Genomic DNA, 17,448 nt, shown 5'->3' on the forward strand with positions numbered 1-17,448 from the left:
AGGTGTCTGAGTGTGTATTTAACTCATGCTCTGTCGGCTTCTGTTACAGTCGGGTGACACACAGACTTTTGCACAGAAGCTCCAGCTCCGAGTACCTTCCATGGAGTCTCTGTTTCGAAGTCCCATAAAGGAATCCCTGTTTCGGTCTTCTAAAGAGTCTTTGGTCCGGACATCTTCCAGAGAGTCCCTGAGCCAACTTGACCTGGATTGTTCTGCTGCCACCTTTGATCCCCCTTCTGATATGGAGAGCGAGGCTGAAGACGCACCATGGAATTCAGACAGTCTCAACAGAGAGCAGCTGCTTCAGCGGCTGCGCAGAATGGAACGAAGCCTAAGTAGCTACCGAGGGAAGTACTCGGAGGTAGGAGCACTGGGTGTTGGCGCACACGGAGCGCTCCCCTTGGTCTCGTCCGTAGGACTGCATTGTTCTGACCCTGATCCTGGTTACTGAGGGTAGACAGCCGGTGGCAGACCTAGTTCAGGTCTTTCTGTGGTCCAGATCCCTTTGAGCAGATTGACATTTTGGTTTTCACATTCTCTGCTGTGTCTGTGGACACCTAGGTCAAAGGTCAGTCTTTGTTTTCTGTATCCCCCATGAGACTCATCTCTGACTAGAGTAACTTTAGAAGTCAGACAGACTTCTCAGACAGTCATGGTTAGGCACTCTGATGTCCTCAGTAATTTGGCTCATTCTCATTGTACCAATATCTAAATTGAAAATTTTTTATTATCTATTGTGTGTCTGTATGTACATTCATGAATACATGCCATAGCACATGGGAGGAGAGGCTAGAGAAAGTCTCGTGGGAGCTGGTTCTCTCATTCTACCTTATAGACTTCAGGGATTGAGTTCAGACAGGCAGTGCCCTTGGCCACAAATACCCTTACCCATTGAGCCATTTTACCAGACTTTTTTTATTTTTTGGACATTTAAATTTTTGCCTAACATGAATCTTTAAAAACCTTAATTTTTATTTTAATGTATGAGTGTTTTGCTTGTTTGTCTATATATGTGCACCACTTGTGTGATTGGTACCTTTGGAGTCCAGAAGACGACGTCAGATCCCCTGGAACTGGAGTTATGATCTGTTCAGTTGTGAGCTGCCGCGTGGCTGTAAAGAGTTGAACCAGGTCCTCTGAAAGGTCAGGAGCAGCCCGGTGCTCTCGGCTGGTGAGCCGTCGTGCTAGCCTCCTGACACTACCTTTAAGGACTCCGAGGCTCACTCTGTTTGGTGGAGGGAAGAAGTAATAGTGCCCTTTTATTTTTTAAAAAAGAGTACTTTGGGAACTAAAAGCACATGTTTTGCCTTTCTTGAGTCCCTTTCTGTCAAGTGCAGTTAAGCAATTCTCCTTCGGTTACCAGTTCTTTGTTATCAGTGGCTTTTGTTTGTGATGCTCCGTATGCATCATTTTATTTTTGACATGGCTAGTAAATATTACATTCAATTTTAATGAATATTGCACTTCAGGGTTAGGTGTAAAGTTAGTCCAGGTTTTGCTGTCTGTGTAGCTAGTTTACTATCTACACTGCCAAACCCAAAATGAAATGAAAACGTTGATGACATAGATAAATTGCCTTTTAAAAAAAATTATAAATGGTGGTAAAATAGAAAGGAATCCCATGAACTCTGGAGGTGTAAATGAGACACTGAAACAAGGTATCTTTCTCATAGCTGTGGAGCTAGATAAGTTTTCCTTCAATTTTTTAAAATTATTTTTAATTTCTAGTAATGTTGATAATGGTCATAATTGTGATTGCTTATCTTTATACTACTTTTATAGATTTATCCACACTTTTAGACATGAATCTCGAGCAACAGTACAGTTAGCATTTATGTATGCCCGATTCTGTTTGCATTTAATTTTGTACCATCCTTATGAAGCAAATGTAAATTTGCTTATGCTTGTAGAAAACAGATTGGGGATCTGTAGAGATTGAGTAACTTACTCCAGGCCACAGATCAGTTGGTGGGGTCTGGTTGGTGCTCAGGTGCCCTGGATGTTCTCCCATTCTAGGCTCTTAGAGTCAAGCAGGTTCTCAGGGACAGAGAGCTGTCCTAGCCCGCTCACGCGTCTCCTTTTCCTGGGCTGAGGTGAAGCCGGGCTGTAGGTGGCTCCTAACTCTTGTCTACTGCTAAGTAAGCAGAACTTGTTTCCAAATTCTGAGGTCTGTTCCTAGACTCCTGTCTCCCTTTCACTGTTAACTGCTTCTTGACTCTGACATTAGCAGTGACATTTAGGAGCACACATCACCTTTCCAGGGAAGGTGGAGAGCAGTTTACTGGGCCATGCTTCTCTCAGAGCTGCACAGTGCTCTGCTGACATCGGTCCCAGGAGTGTGTTGAGTGTCACTGTTGGCTGTGAAAGGCTTACAGGGCTAAAAAGATGTGACTCAGCCAGGCAGTGGTGGCACATGCCTTTAGTTCCAGCTCTGGGAGGCAGAGGCAGGTGGATCTCTTGAGTTCAAGGACAGCCTGGTCTACAGAGTGAATTTCAGGACAGCCAGGACTATACAGAGAAACCCTGTCTCAAAAACAAAACAACCCAAAAACCAAACAAAAAAACTTTCAAAACAACAGCAACAACATAACTATTACTCCATTACTTCATTAGATTGTGCTCAAATGTTCATTCTGATTAGGGTTAGGGCTTGGATTCCTCATTTCTTTCTGTTAGTTATATATTTCTTTCCTCAGATTTTCATTATTGTTTAATCTTGTAGCCCAAAATAAGTTACCTTGAGAGTTTTTTAAAACAGGTTCCTGTCTCTCCACCATGTTCCTCTGTTCTCAATGAGTCTGTTTTGGGTCAGGCCCTGGAATTTGTTTCCAGCAAACACTTGCATAATGTTGTTGGTTGCAGATGTAGTCAGTCTGTGACTCTGACAGACAGGTGCCCTTCTACTTCAGGCGAGTTGGCCGCAGTTCTCACCTTTAGATGGTGTGTTGGAATCTAAAGTGTGTGGAGAGTCTCTGGCTCACAGTCAGTCAGCTTCCATCTTCTATTCTAGAAGTAGGCTTACTGTGTTTTTTACTTTCCTTATGAATTGAATTAGGGTCAGTTGTCTATACAGGACTGTTGTGATTGGTCTTTGACCTTTATAAAGATCAAGGTTTTAGCAGCAGTTAGAACAATGAGCTGTATTTATTGAGAAATAACTAATCTTATCTTGGTGGTTGCTTTGTTTTAGCTCGTCACAGCGTTTCAGACTCTTCAGAGAGAGAAGAAAAAGCTACAAGTGAGTGACTGTCGGGCCATGGCTGACTCATCCATGCTTCTAAAGACAGAGAAGCTCTCACGAATGTTGACTTTCCCTTTTAAATAGCTATGTAATTTCAGAATTTACCATTGCTAGAGGTTTGATAAAGAGTGAGTGATGGAGACCCTGGAGAAGGTTTCCGTGTTATATCCTAGTTTCCTTGAGTTCCAGGTCCCCACTGTAGATGTTTGCCTCTTTGAAGCGCCTTTCCTGCCACCTTGGGCTGCAAGGGTGTGTGTGTGTGTGTGTGTGTGTGTGTGTGTGTTCCAGTGTGCACTTGTGTATGTCGGTGTACAGACATACTCAGCTTTATGAGTACTTTCAGCTACTCGGTACTTGAGACTGTTCCTAGAAGCCAGCTGCTGCTTCCTTTGGCCTTTGGATATAGCTTTACACAAACCTATAAAATCTCCAAGGAGTTTATTGACTCAACTGGCAGCCAGGTCCCCTCAGCCCTTCTCTCTGGGAGCTCTGTGCTCTGAGTTAACCCTCCATGTGCCTTCTTGTCACGAGTGTTGTTGCTGCCACTTCAACTGTCTCCCCACTGGCAGCTCAGTGCTTGTGGCTAGTGATAAAGACCATGAGTAGGTAAGGCAGCTTCAGTAGCCAAGTTCCTGCTACAGAGACTGATGCAACACGTAGGGACTGATGCAGCACAGGACCGCCACACAGTGTGCCTGCACAAACCAGAAGGTGAGCTCATAGTGTCTGCACCAGTCATAGCAGAACTTCATGTAGAATTGCATTCATTGTAGTCATGGCAAAGGGGGGATTGCATTTACGCTGTCGCAGCCCCTCGAGGTGAGAGTGGAGGATTATATTTGCACCATTCATGTAGTTTTTGTTGGGCCACTAGGGGAATTATTCTCCTTTATGCAAATGACTACTGGTCAACTACAGTTCACCAAGTACAGTTCACTTTTTGCTTATAGGGGCAAAAAGGCCAAGACAAACTAAACTATCATGACTAGGACAAGGACCTTCAGTAGACACAAACCCCTTAATGTCTATGAAGTATTGAGAGTAGCTGGTACTGGTCAGGGATGTCTGGCTAACTGCTTGGCTGATAGTCTGTCATGGGCCAGGTTACTAGGAAGGATCTAAAGCTGTCCATAAGTCCCGGTGCCCCAGCTCCCAACATTTTAGCTTGATTAAAAGAATAAACACTAAAGGTGCTTATGATAAGTTTATCATTAAGAGCAACAGTAGACTACAGTATTTAACTTCTCTGGGGCCTCAAAGAGGCAGATCCTGCTAATCCATATTGGTAACAGACATTTTATCTACATAGTTCCTCTTTCTTATTGATGTGTTTATTTTTGTTCTTGTTGTTAGACACACAAATCCGAGAAGCTACAAGTTAGCCCATTTCTCTTGTTCCCTGAGACAGGGCCTGTGTAGCTGTCGTCCTGCCTCAGCTTCCCGAGTGCTGTGATTGCAGGCGTGCACCATCGGTCTCCTTAGTTCTTTGCTTCTGTATCTGATCACAGGAGCACACAGTCACTCTGTTTTCATGGACTGCAGCTGGCACTCATTCTCTGTTAGTGAGAACACCCACCAACCCTCCAAAGTGGGAGGCATGCGCCTTTTAGTAGGTTATTCTTTTCATTTGATTAAAATTATTTTTTTAAATTAATTATTTTTATGAGTATGGTGTTTTGCCTGCATGCCTGTCTGTGACTATATGTGTGTCTAGTGCCAGCAGAGACTTGTAGAAGCTGTCAGATCCCCTGAACTGGAGTTCTAGACAATTGTGAGCTGCCATGTGGGTGCTGAGAATTGAACCTGGGTCCTCTGGAAGAACAGAGTGCTCTTAACCAGTGAACCATCCTCTTGAACTTGATTCCTTTTAAATGGACAGTTACTAATTTAACCATTTGTAATGCTGCCCATGAGAATTAGATTTTTTTAAGAACATAAACTTTAACAACAGATAATGATAATTAACATGGTCTTTGTACTCTATTATAGTGAAATCATTTGCTTTTGAACTTTGAGTTTATTTTACAAATCTGTTATTAAAGTTAACATATAGTTAAGTTTATAGTTTGACTTCTGTGTTTATGCATTTTAGTTAATGTAACTATTGACATAGACTAGACTTTTTAAAAACTTTTTGCATGAATATGCCCTGTAGATATTTAACTAACTTTTTTTTTTTTTTTTTTTAAATTAAAGGGTATATTGAGTCAGAGTCAAGATAAATCACTTCGGAGAATTTCAGAATTAAGAGAGGTAGGTTTAGTGATTGGTACTTTGAGAACAGTGATTCAACCTCCTTGTTAGTAGAGATGTTTTGTTACACACCTGGCTGACCTGTGTGTAAAAGGAAGTGACCTGAGTAAGCCCGGCTTGTGAGCTCACACTGCACGTCTGTGGTTTTAAGCGTGTAGCTTTCCTGTATGATGCTGTTGGAATTAATGAAATAAAAATGTGTCCGCCTGCAGTGTAAGCAGTCAGTGTTAACTTGCAAGGCTTGTTTGCACTGTTAAGTATTCTAGGTTTCTTTTTGCCTTTTCTGAGCATATTGTTGTTGAAACAAAATGACTTGCAGTTTGGAGTGGTGAGTCACCACAGGATTAGCTTGAGCTCCTTGATGTCATGCCTTGTTGTGCAGCGTTTCTGCCTTTGCAGTGGGGAGGCTTTTCAGACACCGCTTCATTGGTGCTGCCTGCTCCTCTGTCTTGTCCTGCCTGGTGCTCAGCAACAAGCATGGTCCACACCTGCTACAGTACTGCTGGAAGCATCTTGTTGCCTGCCTTTGTAGGAATGTTCTTCATGGGTATCAGTTTTAAGAGCTTTGAAGTAGGTGATTTCAGGACAGATAAGAGTAGTATAGAATTTTATATAACCTGGGTAGAATTTTGTTTGTGGAATTTATTAGTTTAGGGTATATAGTATGTTAAAAGTACAAATATCTTTAAAAAATAGCAGTCTGGTGAATTTACAAGTATCAATTGCTAGCATAAGGCTGGGAATATAGCTTAGTGGTAGAACAGTACTGGAGGTGGGAGAGGAAGAGAGGGAAGCTAAGCCTTGTCTGTGAGGAGGCAGAACAATGCAGCAGTCTTTCTTGTGAGTCATCCCAGCCCTGTTGTCCCTTCATTATTTTTTCTTTTTTTTTTTTTTTTTGTCCCTTCATTATTTTTAATGACACATTGTCCATATTACTCCTTACATTCTTGTATCACATTGTTATTTCACTTGTACTGAAATCGTATTTAATTTCTAATTTCTTCTTACATTTTGTGTACACTCAGCTCTTATTGTTTTGGCCTCTAAAACATTCTATAAACATTGTTACTTCACCAAGAATGAACATTGACCCTTACTATACAGATAACGGTAGCCAGTCTTCCTTTGTGAAACTTGTTTTGAGCCCTAGACTGATTCCTTCTCCCTATGAAGTGATGGTGAAGGGCCAAAGACTCACTCCAGGCTGGCTTCTGAGGCCAATGCCTCACCCCAGGCTGGCTTCTGAGGCTGCCTTGCTGGTTTGACCTGGGGGACAGCTGGTGCTGAGGGTGCAGCGAGGGCTCAGGGAGAGACATCACCTTGAAGCTTTTTCAAGCTGCCTTTACTTTTTCTAGAGGGACAAATTATGTCTTTATGCTTAATGTAGTACTTGTTCATTTTCTTGCATTTTGAGAATAATAATAAATGAAGGTCATTGATCGACTCTTTTTTGGGACAAGAAATTCACTGTCCAGGTTTTCTGTACTTAATGATTAGATACACTTGTCGTTGGTGGGCAGCCTTGCCTGCATTCAGAGAGTGGGCAGTAGAGGTGGGTGGAGCTTCCAAGGTCCTTAAGAAGTGGCATTTGTACTTCAGGAACTGGGCGTTTCTTACTTGGTGGCAGCAGGTAAGTTGGGAGTGCTGGTGACTCAGCCTGTATGGTGACACTGCTGCTGCTGTTCGTCCCCATTACAGCTCAGTCGAAGGCTTTTATCTTAAGTTTTCCATTTCCTTTGTACATCACTACTGTCTACCGTTGCAATTCTTTAAGAAAACGTTCTCGTTGGAGACCCTTATATTGTTTAAGGAACAAAATTATTTATTAATGTTAAGGTTTTAAATATTAATGTCTTAAACACTGAGGATTCTCTAAGTATTCTGTACTTTTAAGAATGAGTCAAATCTGAAATGATGACGTTATAAACTTGTTGTGTCTGTTGTTTTATATAGACAATTACCTGTGATACCTTTTATGCTTTAGGAGCTGCAAATGGACCAGCAAGCAAAGAAACATCTTCAGGAAGAGTTTGATGCATGTTTGGAGGAGAAAGATCAGTATATCAATGTTCTCCAGACTCAGGTAAAAGAATCGGTCAACACATGGAAGCCTTTGATAAAGTGATAGCCAGATAGCTGAAGAATTTCAAATGTCAAGGAGAAAAATAACTTGATTTAAAACTCTGTCTGTCTTCCATTTTTACAGCATATTTTGTTTATTGTACCTTTTGACTGATTGTGGTAGCGCCACTAATGTAGTGGCTGCTCTGCAAGTCTGCTCTCTGCTTCACTGTAGCGAACATACTGTTCTCTCTCCCTCCCTCCCCTCCCCTTCTCTCTCTCCCCCCTCCTCTCCCTCTGGTTTTTGTTTTGTTTTTTTGAGATACTTTCTCTGTGTACCCTTTGCTGTCCTGGATTTTGCTATGTAGACTAGGCTGGACTTGAAATTAGGGATCTGCCTGCTTCTGCCCCCTAGTGCTGGGATTAAAGGTTTGCAGCACTGCCTGGCTTCACCCTATTTCTTACAAAATTTAAAGAAAATATTTCTGTTGTACTTTTTTTTTTCTAGTAATGAATTTCTTTTTCTTTCTTCTCTTTTTTCTTTTCTTTTTTTTTCTTTTTCTTTCTTTTTAAGGTCTCTCTTCTAAAGCAGCGATTACAGAATGGCCCAATGAATGCTGATGCTCCCAAACCCCTCCCTCCAGAGGAGCTCCAGGCAGAAGTACACAGTGACATGGATAGGACGGAGGAGCAGATGGAGGGCGTCAGGGAACCAGTGGGTAAGCTCCTGTGTCAGAGCATAGTTTAAACATGAGATGACAGTGTTGAGCATTCAGGATTCAAGCTGAAAGAACAGACTGAGGCCTAAGTAAGGTGCCCTTGACCCTAGCATTTCTTCAACGATTCAGGTTTGTTTGTTGGTTTGTTTTTAAATTGACTTTTAGCTGGGCAGCGTTAGTGCTTGCCTTTAATCCCAGCACTTGGGAGGCAGAGGCAGGCAGATCTCTGAGTTCGAGGCCAGCCTGGTCTACAGAGTGAGTTCTAGGACAGCCAGGGCTACACAGAGAAACCCTGTCTTGGAAAAACCAACCAGCAAACAAAAAAACTAACTGATTTTTTTTTTAATTCAGAAAAAAGGCAATTGATTTGAGACTTGAAAATTGCATAAACTTTAAGGAGAGCACATTTTTAAATAATTGAAGTATATAAATTATGTTATACTATTTTGTTTTTTCTTGAGACAGGGTCACATTATGTAACCTGTATTGCTCAAGTTGTGATTTTTTTTTCAGCCTTAGCCTTCCAAGACCAGGCTTACAGGTTTGCGTCCACACCTGCCTTATGTCTTTGTTGTCTTACCAAGAGACTCATAGCAGACTTTGGTTCCGTTAGAGGCCAATTAAGTTGTGAGCAGCTGGCCATCTGAGTGGTGAACAGGGCCTGCAGTTCCTGTAGGTGTGAGGACGGACTCAAACGTCGGCGGTAAAGCCTAGCGTAAGCAGAGTTCCTTTCATGAAGAGAGTGGAAGGTCTAGAGAGAGCACGCAGTACTCTGGGGTGGAACTTAGCAGGGTCGGGTGGTCCCCTCCCCTCAGTTTTGACTTTTAGTAGGCTCGATCCAGTTAATGCCAGTGTCTGTGCCATTTCAGGGTAAGGAGTTCATGTTATACTTGATTCTTCATCTAAACATCACACAGTAACTGAGAGTACGGGGGTGTTCCTTCTCAGTGTAGTTAGGTTTGTGTAGAAGAAGACTTTGCAGGGACTGGGCTGTAGCTCAGTGGTAGAGTGTGTGTTGAGCTTGCAGAAGACTAAACACAGCTCTCCAGATCCCTGCCCTCCTCACCCCCTAAAAAGCTGTCACTGTTGGCAGAGTTCTTTGTAACCCTTGGGCTTTTTTTGTAAGCTCATCTCCTCAGTGTCTGTGTGCTGTGGTGTGCATGTGGAGGTCAGTCCTCTCCAGCACGTGGGTCCTTCACCCACTAGGCCATCTCCTGTCTCGTCACTTGTGTGTTTAGTGACTGCCCCGCTGATGCTGATGTTGCTTTGCCTTGTAGGAGGTGGGACTTCGACTAAAACCCTGGAAATGCTCCAGCAAAGAGTGAAACGTCAGGAGAATCTGCTTCAGCGCTGTAAGGAGACAATTGGGTCCCACAAGGAGCAGTGCTCACTGCTGCTGAGCGAGAAGGAGGCACTGCAGGAGCAGTTGGATGAAAGGCTGCAGGAGCTGGAGAAGATGAAGGTAAGGGACAGCTGACCTCTGCTCTGTAAGTGTGTAAAGCCAGATCAGCAGGCTGTGCGCGGCCTGTGCTTCCTCTGGGAAGCTGCCTTCATCCTCCTGTCCATAGGCATGGTGGAGAGGGTGTCCTGGTGTGAGCACCCAAGTGCTCTGGGTCTTAGAGATTTACCATACATTTGAGATTTCCTGTGTATTCCTCATTACACCATAAGGGCTGTTAAGATTAGATAAGCTGCGTTGAGTTCTCATAGGAGGTGAAGCGTTATTAGAGATGGAAATGAATTTCTAAAACTTTTTTAGGAGCTTCATATGGCTGAGAAGACTAAACTTATCACTCAGTTGCGTGATGCAAAGAACTTAATTGAACAGCTTGAACAAGATAAGGTAAAACTCCCAAATGTATGATAATGAAATTTGTCAGGGGCCCCTGAATTTGCTTTGAAAGCAGTTAGAAGCATTTATATACACACCAGCTTTTCAGATTTTCATAGCTGCTTTCATGAAAACTACTTTTAATTTCTAGATTTGTGCAGTATTAGTATTAGAAAGTCTGGCTCTCTGGTTCTTTAGTATCAGTCAGTGTTCTGCCATAGACACGGCAGGAAAGGTGTCACAGTCCATACCTGTCTCTCAGAGGAAGTCACATTACTATGGTTAAGGCATGCTGCTTGTGAATGGTTTCAGGGTTTTATTCTACACATGATAGAAGTAGATTGATCATTGCCTGAAACTTAAAGAAGGGGTAACGTGTATGTAGCATAAGACTTGGCACATGTGGCTCTAGGATGCCTAGAGACTGGAGGATTCGGGAAGCGCTGAGGCAGAGAGCAGCCAGCACCTGGCAGGCAGCTTCGAGATTCACAGGTGGACAAACAGCTTTGTCCTGCGTGACCCCAAACTCTCTGGCCCCTTTGTAATACAAAATGTGTTCATGTCACATCTTGGTTGATGAATGTAGTATTTTAACCTAGCTTTGAAACAAAGTACCCTTTATTTTCAAAAAAGTACAACCACCTAATGATCACGTCTAGCAGTTTAACAGTAATTCATGATACCATCTGCTATCTTATTATGTAACAGATAAATTCTTTCATTGTGATTAATATGATTAAGATTTCTTTTAATGTATAGGTTTATCTGTCCTTCCTTTCTGACATTTTCTCTCCTTTGTGATGTGAGTTTTGAAGACAATGGAGACCTACCACCGTGTTTTAAATTTTCTTAACTATGCCGCACTTCCTCATTGTTAACATTAGCACTGGCTGTCCGGTAGTCATGCTCCAGAGCAGGTTCAGCCAGACCCTGCTGGTGATGGAGGGCTGAGCACTTTTAGAGACACTAGCTCAACTACACAGGTTTGTTTTTGTCCGTGGTGATTTGATGATTTTCTACACATTTCCTTCATTTCTGTGTGGATTCTCCACAGAGAGGAGAGAAACCTCTGGAAAAGTGGAGGGATGGCAGGTCTTCACTTACAGTAGTTAGGGGTAGTGATGGAGCCAGAGCAAGTCACATGAGAAAAGAGAAGAACTAGGCACAGCTGGGCTCTAGCCGTGGTCCACAGCTGTGGCAGCCACTACCCTACATAGTGTCTGGGAGTATTTATGTGTGAAAACATAGATGCTAATTGTGGTTCATTCTGGTCGCCAGTTACCTTCAGAGGCTAGTTTTGTTTGTTACTATTTACTAAGATGGAAATTACCACACATCTATGTAAGACTGTAAAATAAATCTTATAACTGAAACACATTCTGATGCTTTAGGGACTAAACTTATTAAAATATTGACACACCCTGGTCTGCTGAGGTACAGAGTGAAGACTGACTTCAGTGTGTGAGCTACTAAAGAGAGTCTTCCATTGTCCTTAGTAAGAGAGGTTTGTTCTGCTTCCCACACCATTTGAGCTATACTGTGTGTTGGTGATGCAGTTTTGTTATGCAAATGGTTTAGAGTCTGCACTTCTGTTCAGGGAATGGTAATAACAGAGACGAAGCGGCAAATGCTTGAGACCCTGGAACTGAAAGAAGATGAAATTGCTCAGCTTCGTAGTCATATCAAACAGATGACTACCCAGGGAGAGGAACTGCGGGAACAGAAAGAAAAGTCTGAAAGAGCTGGTAAGAACTCAGGGGTTTGTATTTGATATCAACCCAAAGTCAGAGCATTTTAACAAGTAGGTTAATTGTCAATATAGATGCTTAACCATAGGGACTCCTGATAAGAAAGTGCTGTTTGGAGAAGGCTTCCATGAGACTAAGGCAAGCCACAGCCTTCAAGCTAAGAGTGGTGCACACACTCATGCACGCACGCACATGCATACATACATACATACATACATACATATATACATACACATACATACATACATACATACTTGTAATAGGTAGAAGAAAATGTGATAGAGACCATACGTGAAGTATTAATATCTAACTATTACAGAAAATGTTTGCTGACCTCTCTGCCTTAGAGTATTATAATTTAGGTTTCAGGAACTTATAAGTTGTCATAGCTTGGGGCTTATTTAAAATAACGGCTTCCTTACAGGTGATAGAGGGTGAACAGAAAACATAAGGTATATATCTGCTTCCAGTGGTGTCAGCAAACAGTTTGGTATTAAACATGCCAATTGACTAGAATACAGACAGGCCAGAGTTGTAGTCATTGCATTCTGTCCTGAGTTGTGCTAAGAAAGGCTGTTAGAAGGAAAAGGAAAGTAAGCAGGTCAGGAACAGGTCAGGAAGCCTCAGTTAATGAGCTGTACAGTGGAATTAAATAAAGATAGGCGAGGCTGTAGATAATGTCAGCCACTGCAGGACTATGACCAGGCAGGGGATCCGGTGGGAGTCAGCTAGAAATGATGCTTGCTGACGTGGGAAATGCGGTTGAATTTTACCATGTGAATAGTTGCATTTAAGCTTGTGCATGTAGGGCAACAGCAAGCAGTAGGTGAGCACAGTGTTGCAGGAGCTCGTGTCTTATGTGGAAAGGAAAGGACGTTGGAAGCAGAAGCAGGAAATAAAAAGAAGCTTTGAGGAAGAGAACACACTGGTTGCCTAGGTTGGTGGCTCAGGGGAGAGGAGCAGAAGGGAAGTCAGAATCTAAGATGGCCACACATTTTAATAAAGAGAGTCATGGGTAGTGGTAAGGGGCTCTGAATTGGGAACTTGGGGGTTGATCCTAGATTGTTTGAATTTGAATTGGCCATGGGCTTTCCCAGTAGAATTGTCTTGTAGGCATGTGGAGAGATAAGACATCGGAGAACCTTGTAAGAATCTTTAGCCTGTGGTTAAAGCTGCAGAGAGGCTGACATAGGTGGCCATAGTTGTTGTGGTGAGGCCCAAGTTGCTGTAGTGTTTATTGCTACTTGTGTGTGTTAGTCCTAGTCCTGCCGTGGCTGGACTAGTCCAGCAGGCCTTGCAGTCTCATAGCAAGGCTCTGTTGATACTGTTGCTCTTTTACTTCCATTTAATCCTTACATTCTGTCGAACAGGACCATTCCTATTCTCATTTACAACTAGGAGAACCTAAGGCTATACTTAATTTGTAATTTGTCTCCATTTATGCACAGAAAGTAAATGTGTGGTCAGATTTTAACTTGAACATCGTGGCTTCAGAGTATAGGTTGAGAGGTCTTGAGTTTGACTGATAGAAATAAATGAGAGAGGAAAGAAGTTAGCCCAGGATGTCACAGGAGCTGTGAGTATTAGGGTTAGGGGAAGTACAACAGATGTTTCATCAAGTCAGGGAGAGAGGATGAAGTTTTACAGTGGCTTTTGAGTTGATAAGGATTTGATTCTTAGGACACAGTTTTGAGAAATGATCTTAGAAAACATATTGTAAGGTACCAACATGGAAATGGAGCCACGTATGAGAAATACTTGGTTAATACCATCTGTACTTGTAGATAGATGTCTGTCTCTATTGCATTGTTGAATGAAGCGATTTGGAGATTTTAGTTGAACTTGTTCTCATTAAACCTAAGAAAATTTCCTGTCAGGGAGTAATAGTTACTTTGAGAATTTAAGTTCGTGAAAGACAAGCAATGTGAGATACTGCAGACAGGTTTGCTTTCAGTGCACAGGAGCCCAGTGTGCAGTCTCAGCGCACAGAATTCTGTGTGTGGCCATAGCGCACAGAAGCCCAGTGCAGTCTCAGTACTAGCAACCAGTGTGTGTGCACATATAAACTAGCCACAATGCACTGATGCCCAGTGTGTAGCTACAGTGCACAGGAGCTAGTGTGTGGCCACAGTACACAGAAGCATGTCAATAGCAGAAGAGTACAAATTAATAAATAGTGAAGGAGAAAACCGAGATTTAAATTATTTAATGGGGACATTGATTTTGGAAAGCACCCAGACAACATAGTTAGTTGCATATGTCTCCATTTGCAGTACTAACTCTTGAGTGCCATGGTAGAAGTTTGTAGGAAGACTGGTTCTGCACTGATGAACTGTAAAGTAAATCTGTAATGAAAACTAGTTCTGCAAACCAGCTGCACCCCAGCTGATGGTCTTAGTTGAGAAGAACAATCCAACAGAAATTGGTTCTTAGTTTCAAATGTAAAGCACAGACAATAATCAAAAGAAAACTCTAGGTGAGTGCCTAATTTGGGAGACAGTCAGTGGTCAACAAACCAAGCTTCCATAAGCAATCTGTAAACATTATCTGCGTTTCGTAGAATTCAGTTGATTTCTTAGACATTTGTCTTCTGTCCTTGGACATAAAAGGAAACAGTACTATCCTTACAGCTGGCTATTGGGATTTTAGAAGCAGATACATCTACATAAAATTGTTACCAAAGAAACTGTCTGTATGCATTTTCTACTGTAAAGACTTTGATTGTGATAGTATCCCTGGACATGTGGCTGTTGATAGGTAACTGTTGATAGATGGTTGACCCATTCTTTCTGGGCGTTAGCACTGACTAGAGCACGTTCTGAGTTGGTTTTCTTGAGACTCAGGTGTACTGCACTGTTCCTAATCTGTAAACTAATGCTAACACGTGTTGTAGGACAAAGTCCATGTCAGTCTCTGATTTATAAAGAATTCTGTTTCATATGCTAAGGCATAAGCTAGGGACATGCTGAGTAAGTAAAGCTCTTGCCCCAGAAAGCCGAGAAGCACAGCTCCAATCCCCGAGAACCCATGCAGAAGCCAGGTATGCATGGCTGGAGCCTGTAATCCCCGTGTTGAGGAGACAGAGAGGAGACCCAGGGGTAAGTGGGCTAGCTAGACTGGCTGGACTGGCTGCAGTTAGAAACCCCAGGCTCAGTAAGATCCTGCCTCAGTAAATAGAGTGAATAGGAATGGAGGAACATGGGAGGCCATCTTCAGGCTTCAACACAAATGTGTACATGTTTACACATGCCCACATGTGCTCAAATACATGACCACACACACACACACACACCGCACACACATGTGTAAAAATTACTAAGGCATGAGTGTAATGATGTGCTTCCACCAGGACACTACAGTCTCATACTTGGAACAGCCTCCTGGGAAGGGCAGGTGTGGTTCTGAAGTCTACAGTACTCTTGCTTTGTTGAAAATTATTCATTTTAACAGCTAGAAGCACTGTGTAGCAACTGTTGATTTCTGCTCTCATACTTTCTAGGTGTCAGTTCAGATGAGTGGTGAAACAGAAGTGTACCATTGTTTGAGTATATTGCTTTTAGGCTTTATGTAATCCATAGTCTTATATTCCAGTAGTATTGTGTATTTAACATTGTATGTTTTTATGCCACCATTTAACACTGTATTAGGAATCCTTATATATAATGCTAAGGTATTAACATGATTGAATGGTTTGTGTCATATTGAATACACATCATTTCCTTCGTAACCATTCCTCTGTTGATAACCAGTAGCTTTTAAACTATTTTTAAACTTTTACTCTTGAAAAACACTAACAGTTCTCCAATACAGATTAGTTTTTAATCTTTGAGTTTTTTCTTCTCACAACATTTTTATCTATAAGACTTGAGTCTTTTTTTTTTTTTTTTCCTTTTTTTAATTTGTTACTGTTAGGTGATTCAAATATAGCTATAGCTAAAGAGAAATCATGAGTCACAGCATTGAGTTTCTCCCCAAGTGAAGGAGACAGCTCAAACCGTGATGTGCTTGCCACCGGAGGATGGGAGAAGTTCCGATCCCTAGCACCTGTAGAAGCTGATGTGTAGTTAGCACTCGTTAATCCCAGTGCTGGAGAGCTGGGCAGGGAGATGTCTGGGCCTTGTTCCCAACCACGTCAACCTGCTTGATGGGCTCCTGGCCAGTGATAGAGAACCTGTTTCAAAAAACCAAGTTGGATGGCTTCTGAGGAACAAAACCTGAGATTATCTCTGGCCTCTACATGAATATACACAATCCTGCACACACACACACACACACACACACACACACTTATAATTATGTAAATGTATAGAATATTTCACATGGACTAGGAGGTTTCTCAGAGTGCACTAACTTTCATAAGCCTTGTTTTGTTTTTCTACACCCCATCTTTGCTGAATTTATGTGTTTATGAAATGATTGGCTGCATGTAAAAACTTGGGTTAAGTCATGAGATTCTGTGCTTTGTTACTGCCAAGTTATATTTTCTTCTGTATGGTCCAGCCTGATAAGCCCAGCAGAAGAACATGTGCACTTGAAGTCTGGGCAAACATTTGAAATAAGACTATATACTTAACATGTCAATTTGTGCATAGACAAGACAAAACCAGCTGTGTGTTTAATGCTGTGTTAGCTGTTGATGTGTATGTAACAGTTTCCTTGAATCTCAAGTCTCACTGAACATCTTATTTTTGTGCATCCACACATGCCAATAAGTGAATCCCGGTGCCTTTCCCAAGCCTTGTATGAACAGGACTGGGGTAAGGCTGGCTTCCTTGTCTGTTTTTCCTTATCATGGGTACTTAGTAGAATGAGCCTTTAAAAGAAAATTCCATGTTTCTCAGGCAAAAAATAAAAAATAAAAAAATAAAAAGTCTTGAGTTGAAGTAGATTTATGCTGTTTGGAAGTAATTTATTTATATTTAATACTCAATGAATATCTGTTAGCAAGATTTATTGTTTTACATAGACTGTTCCTGGGTTTATGCTCCAAACACAGTCATTATCACTGGAAAGCTTCAGCATCTGGAAGGACACTTCATGACTACTCAGTTAAGTTTGCTTTGCTTTGCTTTGATGTAATATTTTTCAAGGCTAGAGACTTTTAAGGTGTTTGTTTAAAAAACCCCGACCTACTGCCTAGGTCTGCAGGTGTATTAGAGTCAGGACACAGTGGAGGAGCCTAGTTTTACGCTCTGGGGAGTGACTTAAGAAGTCACTTTGAATTGGAGATGCATGGTCTCTTACACTTGTGAAAGCCCTGCATGTGAGCATTGCACTACACTGAGTATATATGTATTGCCTACATTGAGTATGTATGCCAAAAGTGGTAGTGCTGTCTTTTCATTCACATAAACTGTAGAGCTTTTTAATCTTGGATAGGGACCTTGTCACACACTTAAAACTCAGGGCAGTTCCAGGTCCACTGTTGTAAATAATTCAAACTGAAAATGTTTTAAAGTTTTCACTTCTTTTCTTCCCTCCTCCTCCTCCTCCTCCTCCTCCTCCTCCTCCTTCTCCTCTTCTGCCTTCCCTTCCCTTCTCCTTCCTTCCTTCCTTCCTTCCTTCCTTCCTTCCTTCCTTCCTTCCTTCCTTCCT

The 17,448-nt window shown here is 42.0% G+C and overlaps 1 protein-coding gene across 5 annotated transcripts in view; it reads left to right on the forward strand.

The window, feature by feature from the left end:
• Golga4 (golgin A4) overlaps window positions 1-17,448 on the forward strand; it is an 84,455-nt gene that overhangs the window by 27,092 nt on the left and 39,915 nt on the right. For 3 of the 5 annotated variants that reach the window (XM_021206233.2, XM_029543725.1, XM_021206234.2), the window contains 8 exons: window positions 50-361; window positions 3,191-3,238; window positions 5,438-5,494; window positions 7,479-7,577; window positions 8,130-8,274; window positions 9,552-9,736; window positions 10,034-10,117; window positions 11,703-11,850. In XM_021206233.2, the coding sequence (XP_021061892.1) occupies window positions 50-361; window positions 3,191-3,238; window positions 5,438-5,494; window positions 7,479-7,577; window positions 8,130-8,274; window positions 9,552-9,736; window positions 10,034-10,117; window positions 11,703-11,850 (1,078 nt within the window). Of the gene's footprint in view, window positions 1-49; window positions 362-3,190; window positions 3,239-5,437; window positions 5,495-7,478; window positions 7,578-8,129; window positions 8,275-9,551; window positions 9,737-10,033; window positions 10,118-11,702; window positions 11,851-16,589; window positions 16,611-17,448 lie in introns of all 5 variants that reach the window. The other 2 variants (XM_029543723.1, XM_029543724.1) reach the window with 1 other exon arrangement.

This window comes from Mus pahari, chromosome 10, assembly GCF_900095145.1.
Source record: "Mus pahari chromosome 10, PAHARI_EIJ_v1.1, whole genome shotgun sequence".
Lineage (NCBI taxonomy): Eukaryota > Metazoa > Chordata > Mammalia > Rodentia > Muridae > Mus > Mus pahari.